Raw genomic sequence first — 20,000 nt, forward strand, 5'->3', positions numbered from 1 at the left:
TAGTAGTAGTAGTAGTGGTAGTAGTTGCTGTTGCTGTTGTTGTTGTTGTTGTTGTAATATTGTTGTTTTCATTGTTACGGATGCTAATACACACACACACACACACACACACACACACACACACACACACACACACACACACACACACACACACACACACCACCATCACCACCATCACCACCATCACTTCCTCCTTCAGATCAAGACAATGACGGAGGAGGACGTGGGGCTGTACCGCTGCACTGTGGACTTCGGGGACAGTCAGAGAATCAACGCTGATGTCCCGGTGTCCCTCCAGTCCGCCCCTTACTTCACCGACAACATCACCAAGACGCTGACGGTGAGTGCTGAAGAAGGTGCTGACGGCGAGATCCATTTTCTATTAAACATTCTACATTTCCCTCGTTTTCATTACTAGTTCGTATTTCTTCCCTTACTGAGGAACGTCTTCTGAAACACCTCTATTTGAAGTGACACTGGTTTTTAAGGGTGCTTTTTTTGGGTTCTAGTGACAGATTAGCAAGATTTTTACGCTAATAACAGGAGAAGCACTCTTGAGAACCCGGCTGATCAACTCTGTGGCCTTGGAAAATAGACTAAAGACCTGCTGAGAGAAAATCCTTATTTCTTTTTATTTTACGTCTTTTCTCAGTTTTCTCTAACTTTACTCACCATCTCATTTCTTTTCCTCATACCCATCTGTCCTGCACCTTCCATCACCATTTGACGCACGCATCACTACACCGCCCTTCCTCCCTTCGTCAGGTAACAGAAGGGGACTCCATTAGCATTGACTGCCAGCCAGGGGGGTCACCAAAGCCGGACGTGTACTGGGAGAGACTAAACGACGAGCTGCCTTACTTCGGTGGGAGGTTTTTCAAGTAAGTTTTGCGAGGCTGAGGGTGAGCAGAGGGCCAGGTATCCCCAGGTAAAATAATCTACTGACCGTACCACTTATTCCTAGTCTTAGCCCCCTGACGTACACTCCTCACGCTCTTACACTCCTACCCCTTCACCCTGACACCCTTCCCTCACCCTGGGCAGATCCAATCAGATGGACCTTCCCCTTGTGCAGAAGGACCACCGCGGCTTGTACGTGTGCTACGCTGACAATGGTATAGGGGAGCCAGCCACGTCGCGTATACAGCTGGAAGTACAGTTTGCTCCAGATATTACCGTGCCGGCCAGCAGGGTAGGTGGTGTGTGTGTGTGTGTTGGGAGGGTATGGGAGTTAGTAGTGTGTGTGGAGGTGTTGGGATGTGTTAATGATGTGTTGAATGATGTGAAAGAGAGAGATTGCTTCATTTTGTCTTCTACGACTTCTACAACAACTACTACTACTATTATTACTGTTTCCACCACCACCACCACCATCACCCGCAGGTCTTCACCACCACAAACGAAGAGGTGCAGCTGGAGTGCACAGTCTCCTCCTTCCCTTCTGCTGACGTGTCCTGGTACAAGGATGACGAGCCAATACTGGGCGCCGCCAACACCAGGTACCTCTCACTAGGAATTCCCGGTGCTGTGTTAAGAGTGCCGGACATACCTCGCTGTTTACGTGCATATATACTTTTCTATCATGTATATTCCTCTATGCCATTATACTCCACCGCTACATATAATTTCTCATCTTCTTCCTCCACCTCCTCCTTCAGGATTCTAACCACTGACTTGAAGGAGGAGTTCGGGGTTCAGTCGACTCTCACTGTGGTGTCTGTGACCTCAGAAGACCTCGGCCAGTACTCGTGTCGCGCTGAGAACACCGTGGGCAAGGAGGAGAAGTCGATACAGTTGACCAGTAAGTGATGGGGAGATGGAGTTGGCAAGTTGGGAGAGGTGAGGTGCAGGAAAGGATGGAAGTATTCAGAGTTGGAAGGTTATGGAGTGAAAGGAAGGGAGAAGTTGAAATAGAGGGGAAGGAGAGAGTCAGTCAGTCAGTCAGCCATTCAGTCAGTTAAATGGAAGAAAGGATAGAAGTTTTCGGAGTTTGAAGGTTATGAAGTGAAAGGAAGGGAGAAGTTGAAATAGAGGGGAAGGAGAGTCGTTAGGTTAGGTTAGCTTAAGTTAGGTTAGGTTAGGTTAGGTTAGTTGGAAGGTTATAGAATAAGAGGAAGGAAGAAGTTCAGGCAAAGAAGAGCGGGAAGAGTCATTCAGTTGCTCAATCAGTCAGTCGGCAATTCAGCTATCCAGTCATTCAGATCACTCTCTCCATGGAATAATCAGTCATCCACCCAACCCTTACCTCAGCCCATCCTTCCACCATGCATATTTCCTCCATCCACCCCCCCCTCACACCTCGTCACATCCATCACTTAACAGACCTTCCTGCTTTTAGTAAATAAACTATAACCTCTCTAACAACTATAACCCCTTAATAACTACATATTTGCCTTCCCCTCCTCCCCCAGTCAAGTCCCCACCAATGATCGTGAAGCAGTCCCGCAAGGAAGTGCTGTATGACCTCCAGGAAACCAAGTCGAGGTCCGCCCTGCCAGTTGTCTTGGAGTGTGAGGCAGATGGCGCACCTACACCAAACTACCGCTGGACGAAGGACGGAGAGGCGCTGGCATGGCAGGCTGACCCACGGCTGTCCCTGGAGGAGGACACGGGTAGTCTTGTCATCTCCCAGCCTGGCATGGAGGACAATGGGATGTATCAGTGCTTTGCCTACAACGACCTGGGCACCGCAGCCTCCGACCCAATCTATCTTTTGAACGTCAGCAGCATTTACTTCTCTAACGATGATGAGCCGAGTGACACGTATAATCTGGTCGCGGAGCTTGGGCGTCCCTACAAGCTATCCTGCCCTAAGGCCTTCGCGTTCCCGGAGCCAGCGCTGACGTGGGTGCGCGCCATCGACCACCCGGAGAACATCGAGCTTGAATTTGTAAAGGACGAGCGCGTAGTGACAGACCCCAACGGCGACCTGTGGTTCACTCACGTCACACACGAGGATGACACAGCAGAGCAAGGATTTGAGTTCATGTGCCTTGCTAACACGCCCTTCCGCCCCTATGACTACTCCATCGCCTCCATCGTCCATATCAAGGTGAAGGACCCTGAGGACGGGACGCACAACCTGAAGGAGGACATGGTCAACGTGGAGAGCTTCCCGATGTTCACGTCTGCGGAGGAGGTCACCTTTAAAGCGGGCGAGGAGAATACCCTTTGGTGCATCTACGGGGGAGAGTAAGTAGAGAGAGAGAGAGAGAGAGAGAGAGAGAGAGAGAGAGAGAGAGTTGTTGGTCTATTTTTTCCTTCCCTCTTTCTTCCATCTTGTCTTCCTGTAAATAAACTGCACCGTATGTGTGTGTGTGTGTGTGTGTGTGTGTGTGTGTGTGTGTGTGTGTGTGTGTGTGAAATATGCAATTAATGAAAGGATGGCGTTGCGTGGCCTTGTTGCGGCGCCAAAACTTTTTATTAATCAATCAGTCTCACGTGTACATTTCTGTCTTCCTCCGCCGTTTGTGTGTGTGTGTGTGTGTGTGCGCAGGCCAGTTCCAGAGATCATATGGAAACGCGTGGACGATGTAGTTACGCTCCCTAACACCAGAGTGACTACCAAGAACCACGGGAGGACGCTAGTATTTGCCGACACTCAGGTACGTATTTTCTCTCTCTCTCTCTCTCTCTCTCTCTCTCTCTCTCTCTCTCTCTCTCTCTCTCTCTCTCTCTCTCTCTCTCTCTCTCTCTCTCTTCCATCATGCTGTTTTGGTATTATAATGTCTCTCCATCTTATCAATGCAAGAGTTGTTAAGTGCGCTCCTTCTTTTTTTTAATTGTTCGGCTCAGGAACTGTTTACCTCTTCTGATTTTTCCATCTTTTCTTATTTATTTATTTTTTTCGTTTTTTATTTCTCCATAGTTATGTTAATTTGGAAGTGGCATATTGAACGAGCTTTTTATTTATTTATTATTATTTTTTTCGTTACTGGCCAAAAATTCATAACAGGTAAAAAAAATTGACTACGGAACTCTTTATGTTTTGTTTTTCGTCTCCCCCCCCCCCCCTCTCTCTCTCTCTCTCTCTCTCTCTCTCTCATACAATTATGCGATTTTGGGGTTGTTTTCTTTTCCGTCACTGACCTAAATCCATAAAAGAAGGCAATATTTCTTTCCAGCTGGAGGACGCGGGTGAGTATGCGTGCACAGTACATAATGGCGTGGGGAAAGAGAAAAGTTCCGTGATGCGTGTGACGGTGGAGCAGGCCCCTGTGTTCCGCGAGCCCATCTCCTCCCAGACCGTGCATGAGGGAGCCACCGTGACCTTCACCTGTGACACTAATTCAACCACGGATGTCGTTTACACCTGGATGTTGAATGGACGCCGTCTTTCTCCCAGAGGTATGTGTGTTTGAGAGAGAGAGAGAGAGAGAGAGAGAGAGAGAGAGAGAGTGTGTGTGTGTGTGTGTGTGTGTGTGTGTGTGTATGTTAATTGCTTAGAAATAAAGTGCCCAGAAATTAGTAGGATATTTCCACAAACCTTCTAATCTCTTTTTATAACATTTTATTTATTTTTTATTTTTTTATTCGTGTCATCTCTTACCTTTCCTCTTCCTGTTTTCCATACGTCACCTCTCACCTCGTCTTTTTTCCCCATATATTCCCTTCTCTCCCCTTTTTTCCTATATATCCCATCTCACTACCATTTGCTCCCACCCCTCTCTTCTCACGTCTCCCACCCCCACACCCCCAGACCGCCACCTCCGCCGCACCATCGAGGGCCCGCGTCTGGTCATCGCCGGAGTCTCCGCTACTGATGTCGGGAACTACGCCTGCAACGCCTCCTCTCCGCTGGGCTATGCTTACGGCCAGGCTGTGCTCAACGTACTGCGTGAGTGTCCCCTGCTGTGCTTTTTGATATTTTGTACGGTTACTCGTGTGTGTGTGTGTGTGTGTGTGTGTGTGATAATATTCTCTACCAATCTACAAGTTACTGATATTTGCAAAATGAAGTTGCTTTCATGGGTGTTCAGACTACCATTTAGGTATGTCAGTGATGCAAGTGTTTTAACAGTGTACTTGTAATTAATATTTGATTACGAAATGCTATTCTGTCGAATTAAAGCGTATCTGGCGTGATACTACTCATACTGCTTGTAAATGCGCAATATCAAATGAAATAAACATAAAGAATACAAACAACTAAATCATACTCCCATCACTATATCGTCATTAACAGTATTACCATCTCGGTGCACACAGCTCTAGACAGGCAGATGAGCGGGGGTCAGTCCTGCCACCAACTGGAGGACCTGCGCGTGGAGGTGTCTCAGCTGCGCGAGGCGGTGATGGAGCTTCAGTCTGTGGTGCTTGGCCAGCATAACGTCACGCAGCACACCTTGGAGGCCGTGGTTGCTATTAACAAGGAGCTGACGGTATCCCGAGCCTCGACACAGCAGCAGGAGGCACAGGGGAGTGGTAAGGAGGAGACACAGCAGGAGGAAGAGGCCACGACCACCACCGAGGCACCAGCTGCTTGAGCTGCCCCGCCATGGCCGCCTCGCTGGAGCATGGAAGGTTTGGTGTGCTTTGGTAGCCTGTAGCCGCCATTCCTTCCTTCCTGCGTGTGTGTGGATGTGGTGTCCCCTAATCTCTTCCCAGGCGGTACATGAGTACTGGGTGGCCGCCGTGAGTGCGTATTCCAGTAATGAGTAGTGTTTCTCAGCATTAGTATCGCTGTGGTGTGTGGTTGTTCCCTTCTTACTCACGTTGCCTTGTGGGGACTGATATACAGATGTGGGCAGTAGGTAACACTCACTGATCGCCGCTACATTAACGTACACACTGTAGAAGTAAGAAGAATTAATGTCAAAGATCAAAGTATCGAAACTGATGTATTGTGTTTGGAATGGGGGAAGAAGACGGGGTGGCGTCGCCGCCTGTCACCCAGAGCAAGTATGGGCTGGTGGTGCGCTGAGCCTTACATTAATTAATGATGCTTTTCTTTTTATTCCAGGATATTTTTGAGCCTACATTATGTTTGGTAGTAGTTAGTGAGCGTTCTTTACTTTTTTGGGAACATTGTTTTATATAACATTAATGATAATCATTATATTTGCACCAGTTTCAAATTACATTGTCATTTCTACACAGTATGTGTTAGATTAATCACTTACCTTTCTAACTCCATCAGAAAAAAACATAAATTATCAAAATGTCAAATTTACAAAATTAAGGAATATTTATGAAAATATGCATCATTTGTAGATGTGCAGGCATGCCATTGGTGTTAGTGACTTAATATTGCAAAGAACAGATGTTTGGATGTTTGGTATTTTCAGTGATTCATTCACAAACACAATAATCAGTTGACAACTATTTTCAGTGATTCATTCACAAACACAATAATCAGTTGACAGACTAAGTCTTGTTTTGTGTCTGGTTCAGCCGTGATGTACTTTTTGCTTATAGTGTGTACGTGTGTACATCCAAACCTGCTCATGTGTTGGCATTAACTAATGTGTTCGTAGGTCTGTGTACGTGTGTGTGCTCTCAGTGTAGGTGCACACACACCACCAGTGGCATTTTACCCACACAGCATCCCTGGCGGCATTGTATGATACACACACACGCTGGTCATTCCCACAGTGGCAATACAAAAGTAACTGAGGCTATTATTGCACCAACTCTCATTCCAGTGTGACCCGTTCATTCCATCAATGGAAATCTTTTTTGTCAGACTTGCATACTAGGCTTGCTCCTCTCTGATATTCTAAAAAGCCCTTGTCACGTCACGATGGACTTCATGTTATGTATTCGCTCCTGACAGTTGCCGAGTCTCGTGTTGTCAGCCGAGTGTCCTGCTTGGCGTGCCGTCCCAGGACACTGTTGTGGCTTCACCTTGCTCATCAATTTTTTTTGTGTTTGTGACATGACTTGTTCGAGACAGCTTCCCTCTCGGTCATACTTGCCTCACCTTCAACGTTCCTTCCCAGTGTTCTTATTGTGTGGGTATGTTTAAGTGTTTAGCTTGACTGGCTTGAGACTACATTCCTTCCAGTGAGATGTTGAGCACCCTAAACACTCCTGCTTAGCGTAATGATGCTGGTTTAGTGAAAAAAAAAAAAAACACTTTCTAATCAAACACTCCAAGTAGATGTAAGGATGCTGGCGTAGAAGTTCAGTGCATGCAAGTTACGTCAGTGTGTCTCCCTTTGAATACGTAGGAGCTGCCTTGTATTGGCATGTATTTCCTTCTGTGGTTGTCGCTGTTCTATGTAGAGTTGATATGTATATGTACTCATCACATAAGCACGTAATACGCATGTCCTTTCTTCTCCGTATTGTTATTTTACTCGTTTGTGGTTTGAAGTCATAAGCGAATGCCAGTATTGTAGTGTGTATTATTGTTATTATTATTATCATTATTATTATTATTATTATTGAGGTTTATCTTAGGGCATTGAGTGCAATAGTATGATATCTGATGACTTGGAGGATTACAATATAATAAAATGTTACGTTTGTTGTTTATTTTGTGCTCTGTTGTCTCCTGAACCATGCATGAGGGGAGAGATAGAGAAGGATACACACACACACACACACACACCATGTAGTGTAGTCATTATTACTCAGGTGGTTTGGGTTCGGGTTCTGGGTGCAGCGAGGCAGATTGGCGAGCCTGTTAATGTGTAGGTCTTATTCACCATTAGGAAGTTTGTGCAGGATGTAAGCTGAGGGGTTGTGACCGTGATGTCCTGGTGTGTGGCATGCGAGTGGGTTCAGTTCTGCCCAAAGATAGGTCACTGTGAGCTTTGAGCTATTTCTGTAAGGGAATGGCTGGTTGACAGATGACTAGATAAATAACACTAACAGCTACCCTGCACCATTCAAGAGCTAGCTATAATTATCAGACCTGGTCAGTCCCTCTTACTGTAATTATTAGTGATGTGGAAAAATACAGGGTGGTATCATCAGTGTAGGAGTGGAGAGGACAATAAATTTGGCATAGATGATCATTGGTGAATAATAGAAATAGAGTGGGTGACAGAACAGAACCCTGAAGAACACCACTGTTAAATAGACTTGCGAGAAAAATGGGATGTAAGCCAAAGGGTTGTGACTTCACTGTCCTGGTGAGTGGTCTCAGTTCTGCCCACTGTGAACTCTGAGCTCTTTCTGTAGGGAATGGTGTCTTGAGACCAGCAGATGATTGGGGATGAATAACACACACACACACACACACTGTAATTGCACCTTTCTTCCTGTGTGTCTAAGTTTCTCTGTTCAGTGTCTTCCTGCTAGAGGATGAGGACAGGCCCATGCAGGACATGACGCCTCCGTTCAGTGATGAGGAAGCTGAAGACGTAATGGTGTGGGTTGGCATGATGGAAGAGCAAGTGTTCAGACAAGAGCACATCCAAATTATACAAACCTTGAGGAAGCTGGTGAGTGTCTTGATCTTGTGTACTAACTGCCTGGTGGGGCTGAGGGTAGGAAGGGGAGATGGAGTATTATTGCCTTGCTATTTAAGCCACTATTTCTTCCCAGGGAACTCACAGCGATGTGTGTCTAGTGGCTGGTGACGGCCAGCACTTCATGGTCCACTCCTTTGTGTTGGTGACACAGAGCCTTGTCATTCAGAAATTCTTGGACTGCAATGCTGGCATGGGCATGATGTTGCTGCAGCTTCATGAAGTGTCCAGCAAGGGCCTGTCACTTGTACTGGACTTCTTGTATGGATTTGACCTGCAGCTGCAGCAGCCAGACATCACACTGCTGCTGTGCGCTGCTCACAGCCTTGGCATCACTGTCTTGGAGGGCTGCCCTCTGCTGCAGCAGCTCAAGTATACAATCAGGTGAGGAACACGTGGCTTGTGCAGCACTGTGAGGTGTGTGTAGCATTGGATTGAATGATGAAATGCATGTGAGAGTGATGACAGCAAATTTGAGAGGATTGGAGAATGGAAGGAGTGAACACAAATGGAAATAAATGCAGATTTTTTATGCAGCCATCATCTGGGCTAGTTTTTGGAAATAGATATCAAATATAAATAGATAAATACACCTGGGATTGAAGTGAGTTCCAGAGTGAAAGGGAGATTATCCCTCTTGTATAACACACCAATCCTTGTTCAGCTGCCTTAGGGGACAACCACACAATGTCATTTGCTGGGAGGATAGAGGCTTGTGTGTTGTTCTCTAGTGGATAGAGGGTAAGCCTAGTAGAAACTCCCTACCAGCATGCATTACAGCCAGCCTCTTTAGATAATGTGTTCATTCCTGCCTCTCACCTGACAGGAACTACCATCCTCTGCCCTCCCCTCAATTTGGTGATAGTGGTGGTGCCAGCCACAATTTCAGAACCTCACAGCTTTGTAATATTGCAGGGCAGATGATGGAGGCAGCAGCAGCAGCAGGATAGATGAAGCAGGTAGCACAGTGGCAAGGTGCCCTACTCAACAAACCCATCACTGCAGGGAGATGAGAAGCCACAAGACAACCTCAGTGCTGCCTCAGGAACTGGTGGCAGCTGAGGAAGCACATGAGAATGAACCAGCAGTCTACCACCAGCTATGATTGGTGCAGGTGGATTGATTGTGAGAGTGAGTTTTGAGGAAGAGGATTCTGTTTATTTACTTTGGATCTGGGTGTCGTCCCTCTTGTATTCCATTGCTGCACAGTTATGGGTTAATGATTGTAATTAATGTAGAAGTTGTTGGTTATTTCAAAACGGTAGTGAAGTTGTTGGTTATTTCAAAACGGTAGTAATGATGTTTTTTACTCTTAAGTTTGCCACTGTTTTTTTTTTGTCTTGTATGCTTTTTCTGTGGGGTGCTTTGCTCTTTAGGAAAATATTCTTGTATTTATATGCTCTTTAGGAAAATATTCTTGTATATTTATATAGATAATTAAGTTGCACATATTTGATAGTTTATTAAAACAAGGCAGTCTGCACATTTGATAGTTTATTAAATATGGCAGTCTGCACCTTTTCATGTCACTTGAGATACATAACATTTAATTTGAAGGCACAATATAATAACTTGTAAACTTAGAAGACTCAGCTGATTGGCTGGTGGTGGTGCAAACCATCTCAGTGAGATTGTGCCCTGTATACACGAGATTTGATTATTTTTTCAAGAAAATGCTGGTAAGTGGAGTAAAGTCACAATCAAATTCAGTTTTCTTAAAAAAATATTAATTAAATCTCGTGTATACAGGGCACAATCTTACTGAGCTGGTTTCATCACCACCAGCCAGTCAGGTGAGTCAGAGGGAAGGGGGCAGAGCACAGGCAGAGCATAACCACCAGAAGGGAATGACTATAATTTGAAAAGCTACAAGTTCCATATTATTTTTCTTGTTTATTCAATTTAATTAATAACTTTGGGTGAACTTGCTTATTGAGACAATGTGCTGCTGCATTTTGTTGTAGAAATATGAACCAAAACACAGGACACCAGGAAAACTAGAACCAGCTGGCAGTGGAGAGTGGAACAATTGGCACAGGGTCTTGCAAGTGTGCCTCTATCCTGCAGCAACCACCCACACAGCACTACAGCACACCAGCCACCACCTTCCATCATGCTGTGGGAAGATACCCATCAGGAACAGGGTCTTGCAAGTGTGCCTCTATCCTGCAGCAACCACCCACACAGCACTACAGCACACCAGCCACCACCTTCCATCACGCTGCGGGAAGATACCCATCAGGAAGCTTGTAGAGTTGAATTACAGCAAAAAATAAATAAATACATATAATAAATCATAATATTCCTGTAATAAATCATATATTCCTGCAATGTTTACTACACCAGATCAGGAAACTTGTACTTGAAGTATTGCCAATAAACACAACAAACAATACTGCTTCTGCATTAATTAAAACCTTGACTGGAATATGAAGTGCACTGATTATTCAAACCCAAAGACTAAATGCATCTGAGCCAAGACAAGACAAAATGAACAGAGAAGTTACAACTTTCTTAATCTTCATCAGCCATTACAGACCTTACACACACACACACACCAATAAATAAGCTAACACAAGCAAGAATGAACTAATTTAAATAACCTTCCGATAATCAGCAACAACAGGAGGGAAGTTATTGGAAAATCTTGGCACACTAACAGAAGAGGATGAAAAGAACAATAACTGGGCGTCTGTCTGAGGAAGGGAGGGGAAACTGGGGGAAAACATGAAACTAAGAAAAAGAACAGGGAAACGACTACATTTTTCTAGTCAAGGGACATAAAACAAAACTAAGGAAGGAAATGTTTGCCAAGAAAGGATGTAGGTACAGCACAATGAAGATACTGGAGAGAGAGAGAGAGAGAGAGAGAGAAAGCATAAATTCTATCTCAGACTAACCTCAACCAAAACCAGAATGAAACTCTAGGTCTACAAGATTACCACACATGCAGGAGAGACAAAGAACAAGCAAGGAGGCAGTCATAACACTCAAGAACACGTGGTGCAGAAAACAGAACACGGACAACTGACTGAGTGGTGTTGAGTTAGTAGCACGAGATTAAAACTAGGGAAGGCAGTTTATTGACAGAAACCTTAAGCCTCCTCTCACAAGAACAGGGAATGCAGGATACAAAAATTTAGCTGAAAACACACTAAGGGCTATGAAGTCAGTACTGTAGTGTAGGCTAAATAATAGAAAACTGAAAAAAAAAAAACTGGGTAGATCACTCGGAAAACTTGAAATGGTAACAGTGAGACATTAACACACTTAGGGCTATGAAGTCAGTACTGCAGTGTAAGCTAAATAGAAAAAAAAAAAAAAAAAAACTGGGTACACCACTCGGAAAACTTGAAATGGTAACAGTGAGACAATCTGGATTTAGTAAAGGAAGATAATGTGCAACAAATACTCTAAGCTATTACAATACACGAGCACTGTACAGGAGAGATGGATGGCTAGACAACATTTATTCGGATTTCAAGAACGCATCGGACGTAACACCACACGCCAGACTGAGGTGGAAATTAAAACACGTAGGAGGCATTCAGGAAAAATTACTGGAGTGGATCAAAGATATTCTGGACGGATGGAAAATGACAACAATGCTAACAGGAAATTACTCAACCTGGAGTACCACAAGGATTAGTGTCTGCCCCACTCATTTTCCTGATACACGTCAATGATATACTGTAGATGCGAGTACTGGAACTGAGACTTGTATGTGTTTGCTGATGATGTAAAGTTGCAGGGGGAAAGTGAATGATGAAAACTCTTGCAAGGGGTTAAAAGAAAGACCTCACGGGATTATGAATGGACTGAGAAATGGCAGATGGATTTGAATGCTGATAAATGTGATGTGATAAAATTTGGCATAAGTTTAAAAGAGACGTGACTGGAATTACAAATCAGAGAACACAATTGAAGCATCTGAGAAGAAAATGGACTTAAGTGTAGTAATCAACAGCTGGCCATCACCTGAAGACCACATAAATGACAAGATAAGGAACGTGCACCACTTGTTGGCAAATACGAGGGCAGCATTTAGATACAAAGATGAGAAAATGATTAAGAAAATATCACAACACCAACAGTAGACTCTGCAGCAGTAGTTTAGAATCCACAACTGTAAAAAAAAAAAACACATTGACAAGAAAAAAACACAGAAAATACAAAATAAGTGAAAGTTTGGTGAAGAAAGACTGCGAAGATAGGCTTGACAAACTGAAGCTCCCTACACTGCGGCCAAAACGAGGTGGTCTGATCATAACGAACAAATGTGCAGTATGTAGAAGGAAAAGAACTACCATCACGAGTTTTCTTATAATGCCACACCAACCAAGACTTAGAGGACACGTTAAGAAATTGTACAATAGAAAAATATATAAATAAAACAAGGTAATATAGTCTTCCTAACAGCGCAATCAGCCAATGGAATGCACTGACTGACCAAGGCGTGTGTGTGTGTGTGTGTGTGTGTGTCCAAAGCGTGTGTGTGTGTGTGTGTGTGTGTGTGTGTATGCAAGAAACATTCACAGCTTGTAAGATAAATACGACACAGAATCTTTAAAAATACGACCACCACAAAATACATAAGGAACCTCCACTACAAAAGACGGGAGTACGGTTTAGGCACACCACCACCACCACCACCTCTCTCTCTCTCTCTCTCTCTCTCTCTCTCAATACCTCCGAAACTGCCTATGTGCGTGCAGGAACACCACGAGATAGACCCCGAGTGTGCTTACAGGCTCACACAAGCAACACTCCGCACATACAAACACTTAAAACTACAAGTACATGAAAAGAAAAGGAAATAAATATGTCTACCTACCTTTCAGCCATTACGCAATTGTTGGGAGTGACCAATCTTCCTTATTTTGACCACTTCCTCAAGCCCCAGACAGCCGTGACTCTCTCCCTGCCCGCCTGGGAGTATCAAGCTGCTGCAGGTCAAAGAAGTTCACAGGACGCCGGACAAAGTCAAAATGGACGAATGAATGAAGCACTCGACTCCTCTCCACGTCGCAAAGCCAAGCAGTGTTGCCACCTCGGGACGGAATGGAACCATTGAATCTTAAATAGAATAATTACGTGCTACTTGATATTAAAAAGTCTTAGAAGTATTTATTTTTATATTATCTTAATCTAAAATACTACCAAAGCCAACCAATTTGATATATGACTTAGAATTACAAGTCATGAGAAAATTATCGTAGCATTACACGTAGGCTATACTTTTCAAAACTATTTCAAGGCTACATAATTATCACAATCATTATTATTACAAACCATAGGATTTAATAATATCATACCAAACAGCTAGATAAATATACAAACTATTTTAGAATTATACACCTATGGGAAAAACTATACACTACAGCTAAACTACAACTATAAACACTATTTCATACAAGTAGTACCTTTCTGGATGGTGTTTGGCCCAATTATAATAAATACGGGCTGGCTGAAAGATATATATTATAGTACACATTAATATGAACCAAGGAACTTACTGCAAACAAGAATCTCTACCATCTTCCGTACGTAATAAAACAAGAGAAATGCAACACTTAACACATTTTATTTATTACAGAATAGAAAACAGTTTACACCTAAGAAAAAGGCGGGGAAATTTGATAGCGAGAAGTTTATTACTATTACTCGTCTTCTTACACCGCTCATCTTTCCCTCTCTATCGAAACACGCCGCTCCGAGCCGCTCAACTCTCGACCCGTCATTAGAGAGAACAAGTAAATAAATATATAAATAAATGGATAAATGATAATAAAAGCATATAAATAAATAAATGAATAAACAAACAAATGAATAAAATAGATAGATAAAATAAATAAATAACGATATGTGAATTGAATAAACAAAAAAAAATGTAAAATAATAATAATAATAATTTGTACATAAATAAATCAGAAAATTAATGACTAGAGAGACATACAGATAAGCAAATATATTAACTGAGTATTTGATTAACTGAAAAATCTATAAATAAACAAGCGAATAAACAAATGAACAAGCACCTACGTATGTTAATAAACGAACGAACAAACAAACAAGTGACTAAACAAACGAACGAACAAACAAACAAACAAATTAACAGATAAAATAGACAAACAAATAAGTGTATGAGAATGATACAATAATTCATATTTCAACACACTTCAACATGCTATCACTCAACAACACCTAAGCAGTATTGCCAACACCACCACCCTTCTCACTCACTCCCATATTTTGATACACCGATAATAATATATAGATATGTATATATACTTTTTTTTTTCATACTACAAATTGGTTATACACTTTCCAGTTGGCTTTACGAACTATCGTTATATTATTATTGTTATTAGTATTGTCACGTCTTATATAATACTATAGGGCTGAAGATTATAACACCTCCAGACGAAGAATGCATAATTATCGTACATCTTCCTCCCGCTCATCCGAACCACCGGAATATGGATCGCCGCATCCCTAACAACAGCAGCAACAACAACAACAACACCAATAGTAACAAGCCTCCTTCATATAATTCCTTCCTGTTAACAAATCTCATATTTCTATCGTAATTTTGCATTTTTTTTTCTTTCTCAATTACTTTCACTTCTATGTAACGGAAAACAGAGAGTGGTCGTATGTTTTTTTCTTTGTACTTTTTTTTATACGAAGCAATTTATGTAACAAAAAAAAAAACATAATTAATTTTGTTTTACGCTATCTAATCAGCACCACTTCATCAACAAAAAAAATACACTAAAATATATCGAAATTTATTTACTTGTATAGCGACCTTTATTACAATTGATGCCGGTATTATCATTATTATTGCTGTTGCAGCTATTATTATTATTACCATTATTATTATCATTATCATTATCATTATTATTATTATCACCATCATCACCATCACCATCATTACCTTCATAGTTCCCACCACCATTACTGCAGGAGTGGAGATCGGTTCCCTTGCGTGGTGGAATGAAGCAGATAGAGGATTCAGTGGTTCGGATCAGCGCGCGAAGCTGTTCCGGACGCAGTTACAAGGCGTCTTAGTGATTCATTGATAGCTTCAGTGACACAGACAGACAGACTAATGACTAAATCACAGAAACATACTGGAGGCAATGTGTGTGTGTGTGTGTGTGTGTGTGTGTGTGTGTGTGTGTTGGGCTAACCGCAACACCACAGCTTTTGAAAATTTTTACTCACAAACAACATACGACTTAGTAACACTCATTACAACCTACATATCTATTCTCTCTCTCTCTCTCTCTCTCTCTCTCTCTCTGTAGATCAGTCAGACGGGAGGCGAAGATGACCTCACAAGCTAATACAGGTCACACAGAGGTCACAAGGAAGGTCACATTAGGCCACGAGATCAGTGCTGTAAGACACCCAGGTCACTGTAAGGCTGAGGAGGTCACCAGGTCAAGTTAGGTTAGGTTAGATTGGATTAGGTCATGTCAGGTCAGGTTAAGTTAGTTTAGGTTAGGTTTAGTTGGGTCAGGTTAGATGAGTTTAGGCTCTATCAGGTTTCATGGGGTTAGAGCAGGTCAAGTCAGGTTAGGTCAAGTTACTTTACGCTATGTTAGGTTAGGTCAGATCATCTTAGGTTAGGTCAGGTCAAGTTAGGTTAGCTTGGGTTAGGTAAGGTCAGGTTTGATTGTACGTATTATTTCAGGTTAGACTAGGTCAGGTCATGTTAGGTTAGCTTGGGTTAGGTTAGGTCAGGTCAGGTCACGTTAGGTTCGCTGTAGGTCAGGTCAGGTGAAAGGGAAGCGAGGAATTTGTGGAAGCTGTGAACTTGACCTTGTGGAGATGAGTGGAGATGAGTCAGTGGAGGTGGAGATGGGAGGTGAACTGGAGGAGATGAGATGGAAGCAAACAGAAGATTCCTTAGCTCTGTGTGGAGAAGAGCAGGAGGAGGACAGAGGAGGAGGCTGTGTGGTGGAGATAAGTGGAGGAGAGAGATTACTAAGAGGCTGCTGGAGATGAGTGGAGATGAGAAGATCCTTGGTGGAGGGTAGAGATGAGTGGAGATGAGTGGGAAACCTTTAGTGGAGCGTGGAGATGAGTCAAAAGTTCTTCGTGCCGCGCGGAGATGAGTGGATGCCGACAGGAGGTAATGAAGATGAATGGAGATGAGCGTGGGTGGAAGATTATTCTGAGGCATCGTGGAGACAAGTGGAGGCCAGTGGAAGTACACTTAGAAGTCACATAAGGCAAGTGGAGATGAGTGGAGGGCACTTAGTTACCACAGAGGGAAAATGGAGGTCACCTGCTGCAGCACTAGTGGAGGTGGGTGGAGTCCTCTAGTCTAGTATTAATTTTGCTCACTATATACCCTAAAGGACGCTAGTGGAGGTCTGGTGGAGATGAAGGGAAAGTGGAGACTAGTGGAAACACGTAGAGGTAATTTTATATCCCCGTAGGAGGCTGGAGGACGCGTGGAGGTCGCCGGGAGATGAGTGGAAGCGTCTACAGGAGGACACACTTGTGGTCCCTGATGTCTGGGTGATCAGGGATAGCAGAGCAGGACGCGGCTTGGGCCAGGCTGAAGGAACGCCGGCGAACCACTTCCATAATGTTGCCGAGAGACTTGAGCCGCCCTCTCGCCCCGCTCGGAGCCTGCAACACACCCAGCCGTCCGTTAGTTCAAACAGCGCGGGGGAAGTTTGAAAAGACCCGCCCAAGCCTCTAACGCGCTTGAGAAAGTTAAGTACAAGGGTTGGTGGTGGGGTTCTCAACGGTGTTATCCTGGTTCTAGTGACAAATTGATCGAGTTTCCACAATTACTAACAGGAGAAACACTCTTGAGAACTCTGTGGCCTATGGGAGAGAGAGAGAGTAAAGCGCTTTTGAATGCTTAGTGACTTCCAAGCTCCCCGCACTACCCCGCAGCCCTCACGTACCATCTCGTTGTTCGCTAAGCCGTAGGTGCGGATGAGTAGCTGCTTAAACAGTTCCCCCACGTTGATGTTGTATTTAGCTGATGTTTCCAGATAAGAAGCGTTGGTCATACACGTGTCCACCCAGTTCTGTGCCCTCTGGAAGCTGACGGCACGCTCCCTCTCCAGATCCACCTTGTTCCCCACCACCACCACCGGCGCCGTCTCCGTCCCTGGGGTAAAAGTGGAGTTAGTGGAATAATAACTTTACTAATCATATTATTAAACATTTCTGTGCCATATCTCCTCTAGTTTCCAATGGGTGTGTGTTTTTTTATGGTTCTAGTGACAGGTTGACAAGATTTCTGCGTTATTAACACGTGAAACACTCTTGAGAACGTGGTTAATAATCTTCCTGGCCTTTGAAGAGTCGTGGTGAGCAAGCAAACGGTTTTTAAGAATATTTTTAAGGTTCTAGTGGCAGGTTAACAAGATTTCTGCGTTATTAACACGTGAAACACTCTTGAGAACGTGGTTAATAATCTTCCTGGCCTTTGAAGAGTCGTGGTGAGCAAGCAAACGGTTTTTAAGGATATTTTTAAGGTTCTAGTGGCAGGTTAACAAGATTTCTGCATTATGAACAGGAAAAACACTCTTGAGAACGTGGTTAAGCATGTGTAGCCTTTGAAAACAGTGGCGAGAAGGCAAATAGTTTCTGAAAGCGGGACAAAGAAGAAGAAGAAGAGGGAGAGAGAGAATAATAAATGAATAGGAATAAAGGAAGGTGCAACAAAATTGAATCATGTCAAAATGTTTCAATCTTTTTATTCGTCTTTTTCTTTATTTGGTGTTGTTTCTCTTGTTCATTTATTCATTTATGGGTTTATTGTTTATTTGTTCATTTGTTTTATATTTGGATTCAGAAAGGTATTTTGTTTACCTGTTTTTTTTTTTTTGTATTATTGTTGTTGTTATTGTTGTTGTTGTTGTTGTTGTTATGTGTCTGTGTTTCAAATCTCTCTCTCTCTCTCTCTCTCTCTCTCTCTCTCTCTCTCTCTCTCTCTCTCTCTCTCTCTCTCTCTCTCTCTCTTTCTATCTCCCTCTCTCTCTCATTTCATTTTTCCTCGCTCTCTTTCCCCTCTTCCTCCTCCTCCTCCTCCTCCTCTTCCATTTGAGTGACAAGCAATCACTATTTCTTTCTTTCTTTCTCTCTCTCTCTCTCTCTCTCTCTCTCTCTCTCTCTCTCTCTCTCTCTCTCTCTCTCTCTCTCTCTCTCTCTCTCTCTCTCTCTTTCCCTCTCCCTCTATTCATATTTTTGTGTGAAGGGGCTCAAACATAAAAGCATCTCTCTCTCTCTCTCTCTCTCTCTCTTCTCTCCTCTCTCTCTCTCTCTCTCTCTCTCTCTCTCTCTCGTTAGGCCAGTAAGCTCCGCCCAACTCTCAACACACACTGGCCAATCAAATAGCTTCCCACTCTGACAATGTCCAATCAAGTGTCTGGAAGGAGGAGGAGGAGGAGGAGGAGGGAGGAGGGAGGATGAGGAGGAAGATGAGGAGGAGGAGGAGGAGGAAGATGAGGAGGAGGAGGAGGAGGAGGAGGAGGAAGAAGAGGAGGAGGAGGAGGAGGAAGAAGAGATGTCAAATAAAGTCCTTGAACACACACACACATTTGCGTGGGCGGAGAGAGAGAGAGAGAGAGAGAGAGAGAGAGAGAGAGAGAGAGAGAGAGAGAGAGAGAGAGAGAGAGAGAGAGAGAGAGAGAGAGAGAGAGAGAGAGAGAGAGAGAGAGAGAACTATTTCTGTCCTCATACTTGCCTTTCAGAGAGAGAGAGAGAGAGAGAGAGAGAGAGAGAGAGAGAGAGAGAGAGAGAGAGAGAGAGAGAGAGAGGTTAGCAATTCCACACGTTGAGTTATTTATCTAATTACAACTTTCATCATTACATAATTATTTAACGAGCAGAAAGAATTACAAGGCTATCAGAAATTTGAACCTTTTTTTTTTCATTCATATTAACACCACTACCACCATCACCACCACCACGACTCTCTCTCTCTCTCTCTCTCTCTCTCTCTCTCTCTCTCTCTCTCTCCACACACACACGTATTAGCAGCAAAATATTTATCACACTGGGTAATTTTAAACAGGCATTTGATCTAATCCTCTATTTATTCACACAAAAATATTAGTAATGGTATTTTAATGGCAAAATGTATAGCAAGAGGTGAAAGCGGATGTTGCTACAGCACTGGGATTATTATTATTATTATTATTATTATTATTAGTAGTAGTAGTAGTAGTAGTAGTAGTATCATATCATCATTATTACTGTCATCATTTATATCTGTTTAACACTGAAATTTTATCGTAAGTGAATAATAATAGTAATAATAATAATAATAATAATAATAATAATAATAATAATAATAATAATAATAATAATAACTAAGTAAATAAGTAAACATGAATATTTTAGGATCGTAGTCTTAGGGTCTATATATTTTCTACAATGTAAATATCTTTGCTCACACGGTGTCTGTCTTCGCAGCTGTCCGCATTACAAACAGAAAAACAAGACTGCTGTGAACATTTTAGGTCTAATTCCTCCCTATGGCAACTCTTCTGACCAAATCTTAGCTATATTGTGGGCAGCAGGGGACAAAATTTAATATCA

The 20,000-nt window shown here is 43.0% G+C and overlaps 2 protein-coding genes across 11 annotated transcripts in view; one reads left to right on the forward strand and one right to left on the reverse strand.

Annotated features, from left to right (window-relative positions):
- The window catches only part of LOC135095116 (neuroglian-like), a 16,445-nt gene extending 6,911 nt beyond the window's left edge, over positions 1-9,534 (forward strand). Inside the window, exons 4-16 of one of the 6 annotated variants that reach the window (XM_063995862.1) lie at positions 200-340; positions 766-881; positions 1,045-1,192; positions 1,384-1,499; positions 1,659-1,801; positions 2,412-3,192; positions 3,497-3,605; positions 4,125-4,347; positions 4,700-4,837; positions 5,209-5,424; positions 8,237-8,393; positions 8,497-8,804; positions 9,336-9,534. In XM_063995862.1, the coding sequence (XP_063851932.1) occupies positions 200-340; positions 766-881; positions 1,045-1,192; positions 1,384-1,499; positions 1,659-1,801; positions 2,412-3,192; positions 3,497-3,605; positions 4,125-4,347; positions 4,700-4,837; positions 5,209-5,424; positions 8,237-8,250 (2,145 nt within the window). In that variant the 3' untranslated portion in view covers positions 8,251-8,393; positions 8,497-8,804; positions 9,336-9,534. Of the gene's footprint in view, positions 1-199; positions 341-765; positions 882-1,044; positions 1,193-1,383; positions 1,500-1,658; positions 1,802-2,411; positions 3,193-3,496; positions 3,606-4,124; positions 4,348-4,699; positions 4,838-5,208; positions 5,635-6,775; positions 6,958-8,236; positions 8,394-8,496; positions 8,805-9,335 lie in introns of those variants that run through there. The other 5 variants (XM_063995856.1, XM_063995859.1, XM_063995857.1 and 2 more) reach the window with 5 other exon arrangements.
- Positions 9,535-9,862: 328 nt separating this feature from the next.
- Positions 9,863-20,000, reverse strand: part of LOC135095119 (ras-related protein Rap-1b-like) — a 45,056-nt gene continuing 34,918 nt past the window's right edge. For 4 of the 5 annotated variants that reach the window (XM_063995865.1, XM_063995864.1, XM_063995867.1 and 1 more), the window contains 3 exons: positions 17,354-17,562; positions 13,255-17,069; positions 9,863-10,641 (listed from right to left, as the gene is read on the reverse strand). In XM_063995865.1, the coding sequence (XP_063851935.1) occupies positions 16,920-17,069; positions 17,354-17,562 (359 nt within the window). In that variant the 3' untranslated portion in view covers positions 9,863-10,641; positions 13,255-16,919. The remainder of the gene's footprint in view (positions 10,642-13,254; positions 17,070-17,353; positions 17,563-20,000) is intronic. The other variant, XM_063995868.1, reaches the window with a different exon arrangement.

Source organism: Scylla paramamosain, chromosome 47, assembly GCF_035594125.1.
Source record: "Scylla paramamosain isolate STU-SP2022 chromosome 47, ASM3559412v1, whole genome shotgun sequence".
NCBI classification, from domain to species: Eukaryota; Metazoa; Arthropoda; class Malacostraca; order Decapoda; family Portunidae; genus Scylla; species Scylla paramamosain.